Source organism: Theobroma cacao, chromosome 5, assembly GCF_053813885.1.
Source record: "Theobroma cacao isolate CCN51 chromosome 5, ASM5381388v1, whole genome shotgun sequence".
Lineage (NCBI taxonomy): Eukaryota > Viridiplantae > Streptophyta > Magnoliopsida > Malvales > Malvaceae > Theobroma > Theobroma cacao.
The window spans coordinates 38,536,593-38,559,040 of record NC_142643.1 but is presented as its reverse complement, the minus strand read 5'-3'; the positions used below and the strand labels follow the sequence as shown (position 1 = coordinate 38,559,040).

General features: G+C 33.0%; 2 protein-coding genes across 6 annotated transcripts; both read right to left on the bottom strand.

The window, feature by feature from the left end:
• Window positions 1-1,873: 1,873 nt before the first annotated feature.
• On the bottom strand, window positions 1,874-10,235 carry LOC18599339 (uncharacterized). 5 transcript variants are annotated; one of them, XM_018122423.2, is made up of 7 exons: window positions 8,209-10,235; window positions 7,174-7,306; window positions 7,037-7,093; window positions 5,749-5,969; window positions 5,038-5,239; window positions 4,078-4,163; window positions 1,874-2,326 (listed from the first exon to the last, which is right to left on the bottom strand). In XM_018122423.2, exon 1 carries the CDS (start codon window positions 10,125-10,127, stop codon window positions 8,307-8,309), a length of 1,821 nt encoding a protein of 606 aa, XP_017977912.2. In that variant the 5' UTR covers window positions 10,128-10,235; the 3' UTR covers window positions 1,874-2,326; window positions 4,078-4,163; window positions 5,038-5,239; window positions 5,749-5,969; window positions 7,037-7,093; window positions 7,174-7,306; window positions 8,209-8,306. The 5 variants fall into 5 exon arrangements, with proteins under 5 accessions (XP_017977912.2, XP_017977911.2, XP_017977910.2 ...); XM_018122422.2 differs by having other exon boundaries at window positions 4,056-4,163; window positions 7,037-7,306; XM_018122421.2 differs by having other exon boundaries at window positions 7,037-7,306.
• Window positions 10,236-11,448: 1,213 nt separating this feature from the next.
• LOC18599338 (Class II aaRS and biotin synthetases superfamily protein) lies at window positions 11,449-17,462 on the bottom strand. Its single transcript, XM_007029267.3, has 7 exons — window positions 16,412-17,462; window positions 16,014-16,193; window positions 15,570-15,827; window positions 15,030-15,164; window positions 14,130-14,417; window positions 13,290-13,424; window positions 11,449-11,967 (listed from the first exon to the last, which is right to left on the bottom strand). The coding sequence occupies exons 1-7, from the start codon at window positions 17,333-17,335 to the stop codon at window positions 11,668-11,670; spliced, it is 2,220 nt and encodes a 739-aa protein (XP_007029329.3). The 5' UTR covers window positions 17,336-17,462; the 3' UTR covers window positions 11,449-11,667.
• Window positions 17,463-22,448: the final 4,986 nt, after the last annotated feature.

Sequence of the window (22,448 nt, the reverse complement as noted above, 5' to 3'; positions counted from 1 at the left end):
AGAGACATTCCAACTCTCAGCATGCCTAACAATCTGCAAAGAAAATCATCTCATAGTGAACAATCATAAATGATGACATTCATGGTATACACAGTAAATCAACTAAAGAGAAATAAAATTACTTGTGTATTTCTACAATACTCTAAACCAGGAGAAAACAGCTGACCTTGCATTTCTACAATACTCTAAAGGGAGTCATTAAGGCATAACACACAAGATAATTGAAAACAACTCAACTAGGTAATAAAAGTGCTCCTTTCTGACCTTGCATTTTCATCGACTTAACATCAAGTTTCGCACACCTATGGAAGCATTTTAGGCAGCCACCATCGCTATTACAATTCTCAATCATTTTCAGTGAAATTATTTTTCTGAAAAACAATCATTTAAAAAGTTTCAGTTTTAGAGTACCTCCAGAAGGAATCAGAGAACAGCTAACTTTAATGGTTTGATGCAGTAAAATGTTTTATTTTTCTTTTCATGTGAAATATGTTTTTCTACAATAAACTGGTTAGTACCTAAATAGATTTAGCTTGCAGTGTGAAGTGAGTGATAAGCTGCTGTTCACTGACAATAGAATAAAGTCAAATTCTAGCTCTTAAGCAACCTAATTTTCCTTGAGTTTTCAGACTAATTGGATCTTGCTGCGAATGCAAAATCAGATATTTAATGTTGGTGAAATGAAAATAATCCATAATGTTTGTTGCCAGCACAATGTTTGTTTCCACCTTGAGACCTGCATATAAATGAAAAGTACCAGCCACCATATATCCAAAATTATTGAAATCAAATGGTTATTGACTGGGTAAACATAAATAATGACATTGGCTGCAACAAATGGTTCTTTTCCTCTAAAAGCATGCTAATTAGGCAATCTTTAAACATCTTAGTTATTTTTTTTTTCTTTTTAAAATAGCTACCTAACCATGGAGGATAGGGTACTTTAAACAGCTCAGTTTGAATCCAATCTTACGATAAAACACGAGCAGAAACCACTGAAAATGGTTTACTCCTTAGACCAAATAAATAGTACTGAGATAAAAGCACTTTTTCTAGCCAGAGCTTATATGCCAAATCCTTTCTTATCAATTTTAGGAGAAAAAAAAATCTGTATATTATCTTCCTAAATCTTTGTTCACTATCCCCTTGGCCCAATACTACCAAGACATGCATGGAAACTTCCTGTGGATTGATGCATGGTGTAGTTTATTTTTTGGACTATGCTAACTTTTTGGGTTCTAAGTAGGAAGTTGAAGAAGATAAGCAATGAATCATTGTTGCTATCAACAGTTATAAATAGCTAAGCCTGGTGCAGTCGAGTGCTAGACCACCAATATAGATGCACTTGTTTGAATTAGAAGAAGCTTCCAACTTTCTTTTACTCCAAACAACGTTGAAATGGAAGATAGAGTGGTAAAATATGAGCGCAAGCAAGAGGACTTGCTTAACAAGCCCCCTTCACTAGGAAAATCCATTTGCAAACCTCTCATCATCCTCTAATACATTGAAGTTTGGACGCACAAATCACCATTGCCTCCCTCTCATCCTTATCCGCCATCGCAAGCCTTGTTCTGCCCATATCACATTGACCATCTCCATCTTCTCTTAGGTTTTTATATTTCTAACATTATTACATATAATCATTATATCAAGGAAACATCTTTTAAACTGATCCAATAACTTTCTGAATTTAGCAACTATTCTAGAAAACTTAACCTTAAATTATTGGAAATAAGTGATTTTCATCTGTTATTATGATTTTTTTTTCAATAAAGAAAATATTATAACCCAAATCAAAGATTTTTACTCAAACATCATCTCCTTATTATCACTCGAGTTAAATTCAAATGACAATCACTTCAAATTATATATATATATTTGCTCAGCCAAAATATAAGTTGCATTAATAAACTGCATAAAGCAGTAATATTTACAAGCACTACATAGTGCTTATAAAAGCCACTAGCATAGACAAGTGTAGACAGTACGCTCTTGCTAGTAGACGTGAATCACATAGGCTAAACAAGGTTTATAACAAAACTGAAAAGCTTGTAGTTAAAAGAGATGCTTAATTAATAACTTGAGAGCCACCAAAAACTTAAGAGCTACAACCATGCTGAAACATCAAATCCTTGTCAACTCCATGCTTAGAGGTTTCCTTCTTGTAAAGTGTGTAAATTGGTGACACCACCAAGTGATTGCAAAAATTTTCTGGATGGGCCCGTAAAGTGATTCCTCACCATTCTAGTTTTTATAGAGCTTCCCATTCCCCTGATATTCCGACACAGAGTGCACCTTGTTTGAAGAAGATATGGTCATTCAACAGCTGAAAAGAGTAATGAAGCCCAACAATTAAGCAGCCATTTCCCACACACAATGACATTCACACAACGAAATCATCATCAACAGCCATGATTATAGCTCTATATCTGTAGCTTATATACAGAATCAGGTAGAGCTATTTGAATAGTTAAAATTTCAAAAACTTCACTTGTGGCAACACTCATGATACTCTCATTCAAACATGATTCTACGAAAAATCCTAGAGCCTTCATTGTAAATTCTCACTTAAATCTATATATTTTTTTATTTATATCAACTAAGCCCTCAAAACTTATTATTTGATGTTAATTTGGACAGAAATAATCATACATGCTTATTTTTGCACATGCTAATTTTGGTGGGTGCATTTGCTGCAGATACATGGCCTTGGCAAGAGGGTATGGATGGGGAAAAAGGAAGCAAAGGAAGCAAGAGGGTATAGAAGGAAGCAAAGGAAGAGCCAATGCAATGCTTGAAGACTCTGGAAGGAGAGCTTGAGGACAAGCTGTACTTTGGGGGAGAAAGCATTGGGTTCATGGATGTGGGACTTGTGCCCTTCACCCCTGGTGGAAACTTCAGCATAAAGGCAGGGTGCCCCAAGCTTCCTACATGGGCCAAAAGGTGCAAAGAAAACGAGAGCGTGTCCAAAGCACTCTCTCATCCTCACAAGATTTATGGTTTCTTTTTGGAGCACAAGGAGAAACTTGAATTAAACTAATTACTACAAGAATAAAATAAACCAATTTCACTTTGATATAAACTCCTTCAAACTGTTGTAAGTGAGCTAAAAATTAAAAAAAAAAAGTCCCAAATCCCAATAAACCATGCCTTGGATGCAGCTTTGCTAATCTAAGAGAATATAGGCTGAATATACATTTCTCTTTAAGCTACATATATCATTATGTTTCTTTGATTGTGAACAGTGAAGTAAAGTGGCTTTCATTGTGTTTCTTAGTACTACTATCTTACATCTTTTCACTTCAAACTGAAAAGGTAAAATGTGAGCCAAAACAAAAAAACTGGAAAGGTAAAAATATTCATCCTCCAATTAACCTAACATTGTTTAGAAAGCATGAGTGGACACTAATATTGAATTGGGAAGGGTAGGGTGAGATTTTAGTTATGAAATGACAAGTTTAAGGCATAAATTTTTCTTTGGTACTAAAATGAAGAAAAAATTAAAGAGAAAAAGAGTGCACACACATGACAGTGCACTTGCACTACTGGTTTGCTGTTAATAACATCAAAATGCAAACTTTTGTTTCTTAAAAAGCAAGAAACTAATTAATACTATAAAATAACCTAAATAATCTAAAATATCCTAAACCAATATATAAGTATTACAATTGACCGCAAAAAATTATAATGAATAAAGAAAATAAAATCTTAAGTTATTTAGTCCCTTAGGGTACCTTCTTTCCATCCTACAAGACATAGACTTGAACATGTTCTTTTGTAAACTAGATGAACACATTGTTTATCAAAATTAGACATGTTACATTATTTTGCTTGTTATTTATAATTCCTACCACTGCTCACTCCACACACCTTCAAGACTTATAGAGATGTAAGGAGGGAAGCAGGGAGGTTCAATGAAGGCCTGGTGTACACCACAGCTGCTCAAACTATAATTCATCTTATACATTAAGCTAGGAAGGATATCCATGAGAAAGAATTTCAAACACAAATTTGCATTTAGTATGATAGAAATAGATTGTACAGATATATCTTACAAAATTTAGGAATTAGAATCACCTGTCTTGTCCTTTCTCTGCCAATATATAGTCAACACTTGCTCAATTTGAAGACTCATAAAGTCCAGCAACATTAATTAATCAAACCTGATATAAAGGAAGCAGTAATATCATTCAAGGGGCAGCTAGACAACCAAGTATGAGAAGAAAATTTTGACAATGCAATAATTAAATGTCGGTATCATATTTTAAGGATGATAATTGTGATAATGATATCATCCACTTATATTTCCTTCTACACCATTTCAGCTACCCTGACAATCCAATTAAATAGGTAAGATAGCATGGAGGGATGGCTTTAATGTTTTGAGTTATATGCCAGTATCATGTCCTCTGACAACTAGAACTGTGGCACTTACGATGCATGGTTTTCAGCATGCTGAACTAAAGACTGACAACACCAAGAAAACTAGAAGTAAGATTCAGCTGCATCAACATGTCTTTGCAACTTGACCTCTATAGGTCCTGCCAATGGGAGCTGTGCACACCAATTTAAATAAAAAATTCTACTAAAAAGATCCCAAACTCAAAAGCTATAACCTACGGAGAGAAGCTCATTTGCAAACCAGCCTATATACAACATTTCTCAGCAAAAGTTTTTACAGCATATAACTCACTAAGGGCAATTAGTTTAGAAAGTAAATGATACAAAGCCATCTTCCATGTAAAGGATGGAAATGGCTCAATATGTGCAAAATGCACTTCAAAACTCTGAGTAAAATCTACTATACAGTTTGTACAAATATAAACATATGCATAAACTAAACAGCAAATAGACAGCAAATCTAAGTCATTTGTATCAGTCCAAACTCCAAATGTTTATGGAAGTATCTCAAGAATTCAAGAATTCAAGAATTGGGGGCTATAGTTTCAATGCACCAGAAACCTCTTAAGACCAGATCAATCAAACTAAGAAGAGTGTGTGTGTGTGTGTGTGTATCCAGGCAGAAATAATATTTACCTATACTCCTTTGAAAGCAGAGTCAAATATGACTTCAGCATAAGACCTCTGTTGAGCTTCAAGTGGAAACCACTTTGTCTATACACCTGGACTTCTCCAGAGCTTCAAATAGAGTTAACAAGTCACCAAAATACTCCTTCCATGATCTCTAATAAAATGCCAATTTATCTGCTGTTTCAACGAATAAACCTTTTCCTTCCACCTATTAAAAAATAATTTGAAATATTTCATCAAGCTAACTAAATCATCATCTTAAGACAATACTAGCTAAAAGCCACCATATATAATGCAAAATAAATCATTTATCCACCAACTAATGCTTGAACATATTATTTAGTAAAATTAGATGAACATAGACTTGAACATATTGTTTAGTAGAATTAATGAACATACTTTTTATCAAAATTTGACATGTTAATTGAACCCAAACAAAAAGACATGCTACATCTTTTTTTTTTTCTTGAAATAGATAATTCCTACCACTGTTGACAACAAGCCCCTTCAAAACTTGAAAAGGGGAGCGAGGCAGAGAGAGGCTTATATGTAAAGTTTAGGCATATACCACAATTCATGCAATCATGCATCCATGCTTATACATTCAGCAAGAAACGATTTTACATGAAATACAAATTCCAACCACAAAGTTGCATTGAACTTAGCACAAAAGATTTTTTACGTAAATCTCAAACATCAAATTGGAATTAGAATCACCTGCTTCGCATTTTCTCTTCCAACATAGGTAATACTTATTCAATTCCAAGAATACAAAGCTGGAGTAGCTCAGTTGGCTAGTGTGTGTGGCTCTTAACTACAAGTTGAAGGTTTAAGCCCTTCATCTAGTGTAATTACTTTATGTACCCAAAAAAAATTCCAAGAATCATACGAACAGCCAGAAATGGCAAAAATTTCCTACCAGCAGCAATTGCACCAACCTGAACAAATAAAGGAGTCAGTTATATCATTCAAGGGCAGCAAAACCAACTGACAAAATTGAAGAAGATAGTTATGATAATACAACAATTAACATAGGTATCTTGTTTAAGGACAGTAATGGTGATAAGTGAGGTGCGATCATATCATCCACTTGCATTTCTTTCCACACCATTTCATCTAGACTAGGAATCCAATGAAAAAGGGAAGAAAGTGGGGGGAGGTATCATTCAAGGGCAGCAAAACCAACGAACCAAATAGAAGAAGAAAGTTATGATAATACAACAATTAACGTAGGTATCTTGTTTAAGGACAGTAATGGTAATAAGTCAGGTGCGATCATATCATCCACTTGCATTTCTTTCCACACCGTTTCATCTAGACTAGAAATCCAATTAAAAAGGGCAGAAAGTGGGGGAAGGGATGGCTTTCACATTCTGGGGTATCCGTCAGCATCAAGACTTGTTTTAATAGACTCAATTTCAGTCCAACATATGATGCATGAATTTAAAGTTGACTGGAACAAGAACTGACAACATCAAGAAAACAAGAACTGAGATCAGCTAGAGTAACATAATTACACGGCTTTGCAACTTGACCTTTGTAGAGCCAGCCCCATGTACGCTGTACAAAGCAAATTTTAATACAAAATGCTAATAAAAAGAACCTGATGTTCAAAGCGAGAACCTATCCAGAGAAGCTCACTTGCAAACCAGGCTATATCATAACAGTTGAGAGGCACACAAGTTTACAGCAAAATCATTATAGGCGAATGAGTTTTAACAATAAATGTGAGTACCAGCAGTGAACCAAAGCGATCTGTTTTGCAGAGAGCAAAGGCTTAATATGTGCATAGTGCACCTCATACCGGTAAGTGCAATATACTAAACAGCACATAGACAGCAAACCTAAGTCATTTCTCAAGAATTCAAACTTGAGCACTATGGTTATAATCCACCGAAAACCTCCAAACATAGATAATCAAACAAAGAAGAGCATGAGATGCCCACAAAAGATAAATACACAAAAAACTATAGTAAATACTTCTCTAGAAGAGAAAAAAATTTACCTGCAGAGCTCCTTTGAAAGCGACTTCAAATTGTTACTCCAGTATAATATTCAAGACCTTGGGCATGACACAAAACAAAAACCACTTTTTAATGCACCTTGACTTCTTCAGAACTTCAAATAGAATTAAGAAGTCACCTCAGTAATGCAGTTTGTTTAAGAAGATCACTTCCTTCCATGATCTCCAATAATAATTTTAAAGGAGGCCCTGTTATCTTCAGATAAGTGCAAATTCTCTGCTGTCTCAACAGATAACTTTTGTCTCTTCCACCTATCAAATAATGACCAAAATATAAAATTAAGCAAACAAAAATCATAATCTCAAGGCAGTACCAGATAAAATTAATCCATGCATATGTGTGTGTGTGTGTGCGTTTGTATGCGTTAAATCTTTTTTCCAGAAACAAATGCTTAGCTTGCATGTATTCCATCAACCAATTAGACATAGTCCCACGAATAAACTCATTTGCATGAATAAATCCAGAAACTTCAAGTAATAAAGCATTTTATACCACAACTCAGCAAACTTGCTGAGAACTAAAAATATACAGGCAAGGCAAAAGTCTAAACAGGGGATGCAGAGTTTTCATACAGGTAAATAGTTAAAAAAAAAAAAAAAGGAAGTGAAACATAGCAAATAATTCAGTTCACTAAAAGGAATTTCAGCATCCTTTTCCATTTAGTGGGCAGCGCAACCAAAGGAATACCTAGAGCAATCATTGTGGAATAATGTCAAAGTATCATTACCAAAAAAAAAAAAAAAAAAAACACCCAACAGTAAATATTGTTAGTGCCACAAGTCAAGAACATCAGATAATACTTGTTTTGTTACTAAATTTACAAATGAATGATGGTTGTCCACATTTCAATTAAATATTTAGGAAGCCAATTTTATGGTACTATCATTTGTTACAACTAAGAAAACTGGGGTGATAAGCAATAGAAGGACAAAATCACTACTGACCCAAAAAGAATAATTTGTTACCAGCACAAAGTGCCATTGTTAGCTGAAAACCATTTTACCACTGCAGCTACTACTGTTTCATTTAGAAGCTCTAATAAATAAGGATAAAAATTGGCTCAACAGTATTATTACCAGCTGAATGACAAATCAAGTTGTAAAATACTGCCTTGATTCCTAATGCAAAAGAAATGAATGTAATGGAAACTTACAAGAGACTCTTGCACACCTTACATCTGTAAGAATGTTAGCATTTCTACTGTAGCAGTCTTTCAAATGAAGCCACTTTCCATGTTTTGTTTGATGATCTTCACAAAGCCTGACTTATTTCATAAGTAGATTGATCTTCTCCATTTACTGACAACAGGTCCACCAACATGTTTGCTGTGGATGCATCAGTAGAAAATCCTTTACTAGCCATTTCGTGAAGAATTTGCATAGCTCTCAACATATCATTGCTTTGAAGAAATCCCCGAATCGTAATATTGTAAGAGATGCTATTTGGCAAACAATCATCTACTTCCATCTTCCTAAAAAGGTCATATGCTTTTTCAGGGAATCCTTTGTTGCAAAGTCCCTTGATCATTATGTTATATGTCGGAAGGGTAGGCTTTAACCCAGTGACAAAGATGTTAGAAAATAGTTCCCATGCAACTTTATGTCGACCAGCTTCAATCATGCCATCGATTAGGATATTATAATGGACTATATAGGGTTCCGTTCCACTGTTTTGCATTGCTTGAAATAATCTCAGTGCCTCATCAATTCGACCATGTTTGCATACGCCATCTAACAAAACTGAGTAAGTCATTGAATTTGGAACTTGACCACAGGAACACATATCCTCAAAGAGTTCTTGTGCATCCAAAAGCCTCCCTACTTGGAACATGCCACTCATAAGAGTGGTATATGTAGCAATGTCAGGAGTTGGTCCTTTTTGAGTCATTTCATGAAAGAGTTTTAGTGCTTCATCTATCCTGTTAGTTTTGCAATATCCATTGATTATAATGTTGTAACTAAATACATTAGGCTCACAACCACAAGCAAGCATTGAATCAAAAACCTTTCTCGCCTCATCCATTTCATTCCGCAAACGATAACCATTTATCAATTCACTATACGTAACAACATTAGGCTGAATACCACTACGAGTCATTATTTCAAATATACCAAGAGCCTCAGAAACCTTCCCTTCTTTACAAAGTGCGTCGACCAATATATTGTAAGTGACAACATTTGGTTTCAAATTCTTACAATCCATTTCATTGAATAATCTCATTGCATCATCCCACCGGCCTGAACTACACATTGCTCGAATTAATGAACTGTATGTGACAACATCTGCTTGAATGCCTTTACCTTGCATTTCAGAAGCAAGGTCCAAAGCCTCGGTTATTAACTTATTCTTACAAAGGCTATCAATGACAGCACTAAAAGCTACAATGTCAGGCTGGAAACCTCTTTCTTCCATTTTCCTCAACATTCTAACAGCACCACTAGTATCGCCTATTTTACAAAATCCATTAACTATAATCGTATAAATATACAAATCAGGTTGATACCCTGTTAGAACCATCTCATTAAACAATCTAGCTGCTTGAGCAACTTTATGTTCCATGCAAAACCCTTTAACCAATGTAGAGAAAGTAACTAAATGCGGCTTATAACCAAGCTTCAACATTTTTCCCAAAACTGAAAACCCAAAATCCACGCGATGCAAATGACAAAAGCAATTAATTAAAATGTTGAGAGTATAAGCATCATGGGTTATTCCTAACAATTCCATTTGTTTGCAAAGAGAAACAACAATGGCATAATGTTTCATTCCCACAATTGCCCCCAACAATTTATTGAATTCCACAATACAAGGCCTGGGAGAAGCATGAGCCATCAGATTAAACAAAGTGAGGGCATCAACAATATTATGAAACTCGTACTTTTTTCCATTTCCCTTGGCAGGTTTCTTAAACGTTTTGGTGCTAGCAATGCTACTAAAAGGAGAAGAAGAAGAAGAAGAAGACAAGAAATGAAAATAGAAGGGACGCTTTTGTACATGAAGAACTGAATGAAGGCTACCGATTTGTTGAAGATGATAAAGAAACGCAGTTGTTTTCCACAGCTTCCACTTCATCGTCTGGTTTTTTTGGCTTCCAACTTGAAAATATGGTTCGGCAGCTTCGGTTTGTTGCAGTGAGGAGAAGCAAGGGTTTTGGGTTTTTCTGCTTCCAATTCACTGTTTCTTTTGGTTTGTTTTATTATTATTATTCTCATTATTATTTATGAATTAATATTCGATGGCCTGACATTGTTCTCTCAACTTTTCCACACAGCATCCTTTTATTTTTCATTCAGTGATTTTAATTTTGTTTAGTAAAATTAATTTTCAAATTTAAATAAATTAATTAATTTGAAATTTTAAAAATATTTTAATAATTTTATTAAATAATTAAATTAAATTCACATCACTAAACAACTTAATACGATATAGAAATCTAATCTTAACTATTGAGAACTCAATCCAATCTTTAACTTCATTGTATTCTAAGGTGTTAATAGTTCAAAATTCTTAAGCACTAAACTAACTCGTAAAACAAAATAGAGTAAAAAAAAATTAATTATTTAGTGAGAATAGAACAAGACATAAATAATTATTATGTAGTTATTGAATGAAATTAATATTTTAATATATTTTAATATTTAGTTAGTAAAAATAATTTTAGAATAATAAAAAATAGATAATAAAAAAAATATATGCTATTAAAAAAATAAAATACTTTTTATTATACTTTATGATTTTTAATATAAAATATTTTTTTTAATAATTTATTGAAATTATTAATAATTTTTTATTAAAACTCTACCATGATTATTTATTTTTATTTTTATTTTTATTTTATTTTATTTTTTCTTCATTTTTATTTGTTAATATGTAAAATATTTATAATTTATAATTTATTTAAAGTATAAATAATTTATAATTAAAACTTTTAAAATATTAATAATTTATTTCTATAATTATTTAGCTTGCAATGAAAATATTAATTTTTTTAAATTTATATAAGATATTAATAATTTAGAATTAAAATACTAATAATTTACTTTTAAATTTTATAATTTATAATTAAAATATTAATATTTTTTATAAGTCAGTTAGATATTAATAATTTATATTTTTTAATAAGTTAAATTAGTAATTTTATAAAATGGCTTAGGGTATTTTTACCATCCAAAAAATGTTCGTGACTTTAATATAGAAAAATAGAGAGTTCCTCCGAAGCAAACCTTTGGTAAGGGTCGGAGTAACATATATAATCTTAACCTAGCTATGACAATAGATAAATGTGAGGTTCGGAGTTGCACCTTGAGGCTTAAGCTTTTCCGACCCAATTGCGTATAATACTACATTCGCAAATGATTTGCAAATGCATCTCAAGATGGCCGATATAGAAATATGCCCCAAATGACATCTCCACTCTACTCTACTGCTTGCTTTTAAAGAATTATACAGGTACAATTTTATCAAACCTCAATTGGAATCCTTCCCTCTCCTTTTCTCACTTCACACAAAGTTAAGACCATATTCCCCTATAAACATATTCATTTCCAAAACCACAGAAATAAATAATATTGTGAATCTACGTGTGTTAGAAAGGAACCAAGGTCTCCACATTTCATGGCTTCAATCGCTGCTGCACTTCCTCAACAAGTTTACTTCTGGGAATCACTTCCTCCTCCGTGGTTTCAATGTTCTTCAATTTCACAATCCCTTCATTCAGCTCTCGCTCCCCCACGATAATCATCCAAGGGATCTTTGAGTTTATGGCATATTCAATGTGCTTCATCACCTTTTTATGTACCTTGTATTCTGCTTGAACATCTACATCCCAGAGCTCGCTAACCAGCTCCGCAGCTATGGATAGTTTATCCCCGAGGACAGCCACCAACAATTGGGTTTCTGTGGCTCGGACTGCCTGCCAATGCACCCCAATATAAATTACATTTAGTGCTTCCCACAACATGTGGAGTGCCGGTAGGATCCATTAGTTATTATAATCAATATTACTACAAGCACATGCAATAATTATGAGACCCATTCTGTTTCAAAAGCAGTCCACATAATTAGAGCGGAATCAAAACTTGTGGCCACCGCTCACCAGACTCTAAATTTATAAGGAATCAAAATAAATAATTCATTTAACAAGAAATTGAGGAAGGGAAATGAAAATGCAGATAGGCAGAGACGTTAGGAAGAAGACAGTCTAACAGGAAATTCTAACATATTTGTTTACGAAAAAAGAATGACCGATAGGATAACAAATCCCATATAACATGTGCAAAGTAAAACGATCCATATAACTAAAATGAAAATCCTTTAGCATAGCTCTCAATCAGAAAGAAATCAACATAATTAACAGTAGCTCCAATAGTTGAGAGAAATGTCAAGGTTCGTAAAAAAAATGACATTAAAGCTGCATGGAATGATGCAATACACAAGTGGATATGCAAAATAAAGATTGCTCTATATCCAAGATGACAGCTTCATAACAGCACGGAATGTGAGAATATATGACAAAGAAATGGATGCAGGAAGTCAGTTTGAATTCCTACCATTACCCAGGATAATTACACAACTCATTCAAGCTTGACCCATGGAGTGCTAGAGCTAGATGACCAGTCAGACTGGTACCCACTCCGGGCACGGCAGATTGAAGGAACAAACTTGGGTTGTATCCATTTAATAAACTTTGGTAGGATATAGCAGCAAGATGTTCAAACCACTGATTAATCCCCAAAAAACTTATTTTGATATCCAATGACAAAACTATCCTTGCATTACAAGACAAACTTCATCATCTGATGAGTAAGAATAGACAGATAACTTTCCAACCTTCATCATTCTTTTGACATAACAATTGAAGCTTTCACCCAGTCAATATTTTTCTCAATTTGAAAATTCTCAGACTTCAACATGTTACTTATCAAAATTAGATGAACATATTATTTACAAGATTAGATACATTACATCTTTTTTTGCTTGATATCTATAATTCCTACCACTCCTCACCCAATGCGCTTTTGAAACTTAAAACGAAGCAAGCAGGCAACAGAGAGATGGAGAGTGGCTTAAGTCTGGCATATAACACAGCAGCTAAGACATAATTCATGTTTACACATACAGCTACAAAAGATTATCCATGAAATGAAAATTTCAAATACAAATTTGTACACAATATAACAGAAAAGATTCTATTGATATATTCTAAACATGTAGGTTAGGAAGAAAAAAAGTCACCTGGTTCTGTGCTTTCTCTTCCATGATAGTCAATACTCGCTCAATTCCAAGACTCATACCAACAGCAGGCACCTGCTTTGTGCCAAAATTTCCTATCAGATTGTCATAACGTCCACCAGCACCAATTGATCCAACCTGAATATAATAAGTCAGTCATATCATTCAAGGGTCAGCTAAACAACCAACACATTAAAAGAAGAGAGTTATGCCAATGAAATAATTAATGTAGGTGCCATATTTTGGGGATGAAAGGTAATAAAGTGAGATGGGATTGTACCATCCACTTGCTTGTCTTTCCATAACATTTCAGCTAACAGTTGCATGTTTCAACAGGCCCAGCCTCAGTCCTAAGTTATAATGCATGATTTTACAGCCCCTAAAACTAAGAACTGATAACACCAAGAAACATGTTACACGGCTTTGCAAGTTGCACCTTCATTTATTTAGGGCCTGCACCAAATGAGAAGTGCACAACAAGTTTTACAACAAAATGTGACTATTAAAAGAACCTACTCCCCGAAAGCCAGAAGCTATTAAAAAAAATGACATGGGGGATCCAAAGCCACCATCAAGCAGAGGAAAAGACTCAACATGTGCAAAGTGCCCCTCAAACCAACTAGTAAGTCAAATCTACCAAACAGCAAATCTAAGTCATTTACAACAGTCCAAACTCCAAAATTCTATAAAAGTATCTTAAACAGTCAAACTTGAGCAATATGGCTAGAGCCTACCATAAAGCTCTTAACATATATTAATTAAAAAAAAAAAGCATAGTACTGAATTCCTGTGAAAGATATATAGGCAAACATTTGAAAACCCTCAGGCAGAAATAATATTTACCTGCACTCCTCCTTTGAAAGCAGCTTCAAATATGACTCCAGTATAGTAATCAAGACCTCTGGCAAGACTCAAATCAAAAACCACTTTGTCTATGCACCTTGACTTATCAAGAGCTTCAAATAAAACTGACAAGTCACCTAATGCTTCTTTAGAGGCATTGTGTTTAAGAAGCTCAGTACCCTCACTTCCTCCCATAATCTTCGATAATAATTCCAAAGGAGGTCCTCTTATCTTCACAAAAGTGCCAATTTTGTCTGCTGTCTCAACAGATAACCCCTTTTCTTCCACCTATCAATTAATAATTTGAAAGATATAATAATTCAAAATGAAACCATCATCTAAGACAATACTAACTAAAAATCAGGATATATGCAACATAAATCATTTATCCAGCACTAAAAGAAAGGAAACTTGACAAATTTCTAACTTTCCAAGAATGCACTTTCCAGTAGAACATAATAAAGGCACAAAAGACAACAACATACACTTAGCCACTGGATTCTGCTTTCCGTAACTGGCACTCTTGTTCTAGGCAAGCAAGAACAGAAGATGCATGAATGAACATTGAACAATATAGCTAGCATGCAAAGTTTAGAACTAATAAATTTTTTTTTTGTTTTAAATGACAGCAATCAAAGGGACACAGTCTTGCATCCAATGTTAGTGATCAACATTAAATGGACTAACATGCATATTTGAGAATTGCCTATACCCATTAACTGCACTTGAGAAAATGAGTATTGAATTAAAAAGTGTTAAAAATTTTGTTACAAAAAAAAAAAACAGTCAGTATGATAAAAATTCATAAATCAAGAATAAATAATTGAACAGTGGTATATATACATTTTTTTCTAAGAGCTTTAAGTGGAGGCATACAGATTTTGAGGCTTAGGTCCTTACCATTTCCTTTTTAACTTGCTCAAAGGATTGTTTGTCTAGTTTGTCAATACTTGAACAAATAGTTCTAAATTTTGCTGGTGGCACACCGCAGATTTCCAGCACTCCATCCAGTAACTTTCGGTGGTTCAATTTTATCTGTCGAGAGCAAATAAAAGGAAATTAACCAATTTAGAAAGTACTTCGAGCATCTTTAGAACCACAACATGAAAGTAAAAGAGAAAAAAGCATAATGCCACAATATGCCAGGATAATGTGACTTTGACATCAAGACTGTACACTAACTAGTGAAATTAAATGCCTAGACTGAACCAACCATACAGAAATTGAAAAAATGAAACATCCAATATAACTGCTATGCCATCATGATTTTAAGAAATTAGAATAATGCAAAATGTCAAATTCAGGTATACAAGCCAGTACAAGTGCATCTGCCAAAATTGCAAGTTTAGTATCACAAACCAAACAACATGACAGGTAGCATTAATTACATCAACAAACTGAAGATGCCATACAGATAGGAATATGGTTACAATGATTTACCTCATAGTCCCCAATGTTTAGTGAATTGAGTACTTCAGACAAAATTCTAACAACCTCGAAGTCTGGTCCCATCTTTTCATATTGGCCAGCAATATCAAAATCACATTGATAAAATTCTCGATATCTTCCTTTAGATGGGTTATCCCTTCTCCAAACCTTATCTATGTGGTACCTTTTAAATGACGTGAGACCATTCATGGCCACATACCGAGAAAATGGAACGGTTAAATCATATCGTAGAGAACAAAGCTCTCCACCCTGTAAACAAATATTAACAATAAGTTAGTGCCCACAACTAAATAAACAATACATGTCGGTTCTCTTAATGGAACAGCCAGAATCAACAAATGTCTAGATCGTTGATCAAATGAATTTTCTAAATAAAAAGCAAATGCAAAAAGAAAATATAACTTCATTAGAATGGACCAATTCTGACTAACTAACCTGGTCTGCAAGATCATAAATCAACTTCGAATCCTCTCCATATTTTCCAGTAAGAGTCTCCTTCAATTCAAAAGCAGGAGTATCCAGGGCTGTGGCACAGTGCCTCTCGAAAACTTTTGTTATAATAGAGAAAGCTTTCTTTCTTATTGCCATTTGCTCTTTAGCAAAATCACGAGTACCCTAAAAACAAAAGCTAAGAACACTTAAACATTCGACTTACGAATGACGCACAAGATGATGGCATTATATTGGTATTGAACCTTTTCTTTCTAGATGATTATAATATCAATGAAAATAAACCAACCAACAAGTAACTGCTCTACTTCTACTTTTAAACATAATTTAAACAAATTATGCCTATAGGTAAAAGAAAACAAAAATTATGGTTTAGCTTTTACCTTAGGAGTCTTGGGGATTCTTCTACTTTCATTGCTCTCCAAAATCTCCTTCATCTTCTTCAACAAACCATCAAACTCCGGGCTTTTCGGATCTAAAAATGATAAAAGATCCTCCACTACTTTCTCTAACCCTTCTACCTTACTCATCACACTATCCTTAATCACCTCGACAATAAAACTAGTTCCCTTCCCCAACAAAATTTTCTTCTTCTTCTTCTTTTCCACTTTCACATTCCCTCCATCAGCCTCTCCTCCTTTCCCACCACTCTTCTCACTTAAAACCTCCCCACCTTCAAGCACGAAAAATGCAGTCACTGCCTCCCACGCAACAATTTTCCACACGATTCCCAAAACCATATCCACCTCCTTCACCAACTTCAAATAATCTTTCTCAAGCCCTGCCTCCACAGCCAATTGGACCCCATTTCTCAAACTTTCCTCACTTAAACAATCCTTTTCAAAGATACCCTTTATACCCTCAATCCCAACTGAACCCAAATTCAACCTCACTCTTTCCAAACTACTCTCCCCTAAATTCCTCAACTCAAACCCCAAATGCAAAACTTTTCCCCCCAACTTATCGCCCGTATTCGAAACCACCCGAATAACAGAATGCAAACTCTTAACCGCTTCCCTCACATTTCCATTAACAACAGGAATCTTAGAAAACGAATCAATGTTAATTTTATCATCACCTTTATTAGAACTTGCCACCAACTTGGAGCCGTTGAGTAAGACTTTGATGTCGCTAGCAACTCCGATATCGTCTTTGGCGACGGACCCATCGCCGGAATCGGTTAAGTCGAAGGCTGATAAGTTGGCCCTTGCGGCCTCACAGGAGAGCGCGGCTACTACCACGGCGATGGTGGATAGTGCTGAGGAGCTTTCGTCTAGAAGCTTGCATGAATCGAGTAAAGCCGACATGGCGGATCCGTCTTCGTTTACGCCCGTGGCGTGGGGTTTCTTTTTGAGAAAGTAAAAGTGAAATGTAACGGCAAAAAATAGCGAGTGTGATGTGAGGAGGAAGGAGTCAGCTGTTAGGGTTTTGGTGGGATTTTCACTTTTTTTTTTCTCTTTTTCTTTTGAAATGCGTTAAAATGAAGCCAGTGTAAATTTGTGAAACATTTTCTTTTCACAATATTTTTGGCATATTTTAGAATAATTAAATGTATTTTTATTTTTAATACAAATCAATCTTATAAACTTGATTACTCTTTTGTCAACATTGTTTAATATAATTTCTTCTTGTACTATACAAAAATATTGAGCTTAATTTTTTAATATAATTTGCATAAATTGAATTTTTAAATTTTACAAGTAAAATTAATAAATTAATAAATGTCTTTTTAAGATATATATATATATTAATTGATTGACTCATTATTAAATGAACACGTATCAATTCTCTAAATTCCCTTGTAACGTTTAAAAGTTCTATTATTACTGTATTAAATGATAATTCAATAATTAAATAACCACTTTATTATATTATTGTTATAGTTTTATATTTTTAAAATATTTCTTTAATTAATTTATAAATAAAATTTAAATATTGAAGATTTAACAATAATATGCTTTTTTTCAAAAAAAATTTAAGTTCCAGTGTACTGGGAGTTAGAATGTTTTGCAGTCTTTTACCATTGCCTTTCTCTTTTACTTTATTAATTAGAGTCCATTTTTTGCATTTTTGCGGTAATATTATTTATTTTTAGATAAAATATTCTAACACTTTTAAGTTTTAATTATAATTTTACATGAATATATTAGTTTTCGAAATTTACAATTTATTTTAAAAAATATATTTCGCTAAACCCACAAGTATAACCGTTAATATTTTTGTTAATTTAATAACATGATGATATTTTAAGATAATTTTACTCTTTATTAATTTTAAAAATTATCACTACATAAAGTATAACTTTTTATTTTAAATTTTTTTTTTTCATAAACAAAAATTCTCTCGATCCAACCAGCCTGTGGCTGACAATGCTCTCAAGGGAAGCTTGATCTAGTGCTCTTTTCCCTTGGGATGGGGAGTATTAAGGGAACACAAGCTAACAAGATTTGGTGCTCATCGGTTAGATTTGACCACGGGATAGCCGGTAGACGAAAGAGAAGGTAGAGAGATTTTTCTTTCAAAGAGTGAAAAAAAAAGGTATTTTATATATTTTACGTTTACCTGTTAATGCCATTTACACTTTAAAACAGATTATACATTTCGAAAACTAATGAATCCGTGTGAAATTATGACTAAAACTTAAAAATGTTAGGATATTTTACTTCTTATTTTTCTATTTCCTTTCTCTATAAACTCACAATTTAGAATAAAAAAGCTATTATATCTTTTTCAAACGTTTTTTGTTTTTCACTATTTACGTTATTTGCATAATCTATCATTTTATCATCTTTTTTAGATCAAGCTTTTTCTTAATCTTTTCATAAATTAAATGATTGAGTAAAAATTATTGATTGTAACGATGGTATATCTATCTAATTTCAATATAATTTCAAATTTATAATCTTATGATAGAAGTGTACATTATGAATTATAATGATGTGTTTTGATTGGATTGACATTAAAATTTTAACATGTTGACTTGGACTTATGATTGTAATTGTTTGAGTGATTATAATAAATTTTTAAAATATTATTATTTTATTTGTGTGATTGAATTAATATTGAAATTGAATTCCAAGAATTAATATTGAAATTAAATACACATATAGTAGTTAAACTTCTAAATTTTTTGTGTTCTAATCACTGATTTTCACTATATCATATAAAAAAAAGGGGGAAATACATAATTCAATAGTTGCATCATATCAGAGCATGTCTTTGAGAATGTGAAAAAATAAAAGCCAAATGTCATCATCAACAGATTCTAACAATCTGTTGTACAATGCTAAGCATTATCATGACTTGATTCACTTTCAACATTATGAAATCTTGCACCTTTCTTTGTCTTTTTCTTTCCCAGAGCTCAACTGCCTGAGGCTGTAATGTGTTTTCATCAGCACTGTCTTCAATCTGCATCTCCTAAGAACTCTTCTTTTCATTATACTTAACTCTCTTGTACTTTCCCTCTTGGAACATCATTGCACTCATCTCTTCCTTAAGTCCATCAATATTAGTGTCGAATTCTTGATCAAAACCATCAAGTTGAAGATAGTTCATCCAGTCATCCTCCATCTCTACAGTATCTTGTTTCTTCAATTCTTGGCATCCCTCGCCCCCATTGCAGATAAATTCCTCATCTTCAAGTTCATCAATCGAATCATACTCAATCAGCTTTGCAAGAAACCTCTCCTTCGAGTCACCTTCTTGCTTGGGTTCTTCCACTTCTTCTTCTTCTTCGCTGTCTACACTTTCACTGATCAAGGTAAATTCATTCTCTTCCCATTGACCAAAGCTAAAGTTAAATTGCATATCAAACTCATTCAACCACTTCTTCACATGATCTTTATCTTTCGTTAGCCCTGCACTCTTCACCTTCAACTGATCTTCACCTTGATTCCCACATCCACTTTTCAGCACATGCTCATTAGCTTTGTCAAACCCCAAAGACAGTCCGATCAAGCCATTGTGTTTTATTTCATCATCTTCTAACTTCAATGTCTTGCTTTCCTCACAAAGACTTGTAAGAGGATCAAGATTGGTACAAGTACGATCATCCAACTGACAATATTGTGATGTCATGAACTCATTCACCCTTCTCTTGACACTTAGTTGATCTTTTTTCAGTACTTCAGTCTCTGCCCTGAATGCCTTGTTGGTTTCATCTTCACCTGTTTTGCCATTCTTATGCACCAAGTCAATCATCTTTTGATCTATTCTCTCAATGTAATAATTCAGTTCTGAAACAGTGATGATCTCAGGACTGATTTCGCCTTCATCTTCCTTTGTCATTGATATCCCTACAAAATGAACACCACAAACAACACAACAGAGGAGTTTTTAGAGGAAATATTAAGATTTTTAATGACAGCTTCATAGTTGTAAGCTGTAACCAATCCTTCTAAAATCATTAGTGCAATCCACTCCTCTAGAAAATGCAAAACTTATAACTAACATACATATTCAATCTTAAATCATCAGTGAACTACGCGAGTTGTTTTTATATGCATATTTAGTCTAAATCATTATTATAATATACACGTCTTGAAATTGTAAAACTTATAATAAATATGCATATTCAATCTTAAATCATTAGTGAACTACACGCACTGTTGTAATATGCATATTTAATCTAAATCATTATTGCTATATACACACCTTGAAATTGAAAAACTTATAACTAATATGCATATTCTATCTTAAATTGTTGATGAACTACACGCGCTCTTTTAAGATACATATTTAGTGAAATACACGTGTCTTGAAAATACAAAATTCACAATTAATATGCATATTTAATCTTAAATAATCAATGCACAACACGTGCCGTTTTAATATATATGCTTAATTTAAATCATTAGTGCATTATACGCGTGATTTAATTCACAAGTAGAAATACTTTTAGTGAATATCACATTCAATCTAAATCATTAATAATGAAGATGTGCCATTTTAAACGCAAAATACAGTCTACAAATACAGATTATATTCAACAGAATCATAAATTAAGCAATCGAACTAATAACCAGTTCTAAGCTATTAAAGTCAAGGAGTTTTGTCCTTGCAAGACAACAGTAGTAAAGAAAATAATGATATCAAGGCAAGAGGGTGGGTTTAGGCCTGACCTCTTGTAGCCATGCGTCAAACTCGTCTCACAGCCACACTGTACGCAGCAGAATTTGCATTGTTTTCGTCACTCTCCCCTCACAAAATTTTGGTGAATTTTCCAATAAACTAAACCAATAATCCTTGATGAAAACTGGAACTAGGGTTTATAATGCCATAGGATGGCGAAAGAGGGAATTTGGCCATAAAGGGAAATGATTAGAGAAATGAATGCAGAATCCAGAAGATTTCCACTATGCCAAACCTTATTTTTGTCTTCAATTATGGTATTATATCTAACGCGGAGATTCATTTTCAACTGCATGCTTATCCATCTTTCTCAATAGGTTTTTATTTATTTTCCTTCCATTTCTGTTGGTTTCATACACAGAAAAAGTTTTAATTTGTACCAAAACAAGAAGCAAATTACCATGAAATCCAAGAATTTTTTGCTTTTGGTAAAGAGGGGAGAAACAAATGGTCTTTCCCCCCAAAATTTGGCTATTGCCAGACTTGCGGAGAACAGGGAATTCATACCCCCTCTCACCCCCCCGCCCCCCCCCCAAAAAAAGAAAAAGGTAATGGAAGGATAAAAAAGGTAATGGAAGGATAAAAAATAAAAAATAGGGAATAAATATTGAAAATTAAAAATTAATTTCTAATTATATCAAAATATTTTCTATTTTTTGTTTCATAAATAGTTTTTTCAATCTTACTTGTGTTATATAAAAAGTCGAAGAAATTATAAGCAAATAGTGAGAGACGAAAGATTAAAAAAATATATAATCAAATGAAACTAAAATTGTCAGTTGAATTTCTCCAAAATATAAGAACATAAATTTGACATTGTAATTATATTAAATATAAATGAACGTGCTATATTCAAAATGTCACACCATAATTTATTTTTTAAGTGAGTTTATCACACCATAACATGCATGGCGTTTGATATGAGGTGATTACTCCAAAATTCATAAAGAAAAGATAATTATATATAAAATATAATTAATTTTTAATTATAAATATTTGAAAATTTTGTAATATTGATCTATAAATGATTCAATCAATTAAGATTAAAAAAATTATTTTTTAACGAAAATCATTCAATACTATTGGAATTCTTATTTATAAATCAAATAAATCTTATTAATATTTATAATAAAAATATTTTTAATAAAAGTTATTCGATACAATTAAAGTTTTTATATATTTAAAAATTAGATAAACTTTATTAGTATTAATAATAAAAAATTTTAAAAATGGTAATTTAAAAATATTAACAACAAATATGACAAATTTTGTCAATTAAAAAATTTT

What these genes read in the sequence shown, in the direction of transcription:
- LOC18599339 (XM_018122422.2), bottom strand. Translation starts at nt 10,127, where the DNA reads ATGAAGTGGAAGCTGTGGAAAACAACTGCGTTTCTTTATCATCTTCAA.
- LOC18599338 (XM_007029267.3), bottom strand. Translation starts at nt 17,335, where the DNA reads ATGTCGGCTTTACTCGATTCATGCAAGCTTCTAGACGAAAGCTCCTCA. An exon ending in CTTTCAAAGGAGGAGTGCAG is followed by an intron (nt 13,425 to 14,129) that starts GTAAATATTATT and finishes TATTATATTCAG; the next exon opens with GTTGGATCAATTGGTGCTGG. An exon ending in AAGAGAAAGCACAGAACCAG is followed by an intron (nt 11,968 to 13,289) that starts GTGACTTTTTTT and finishes GTGCATTGGCAG; the next exon opens with GCAGTCCGAGCCACAGAAAC.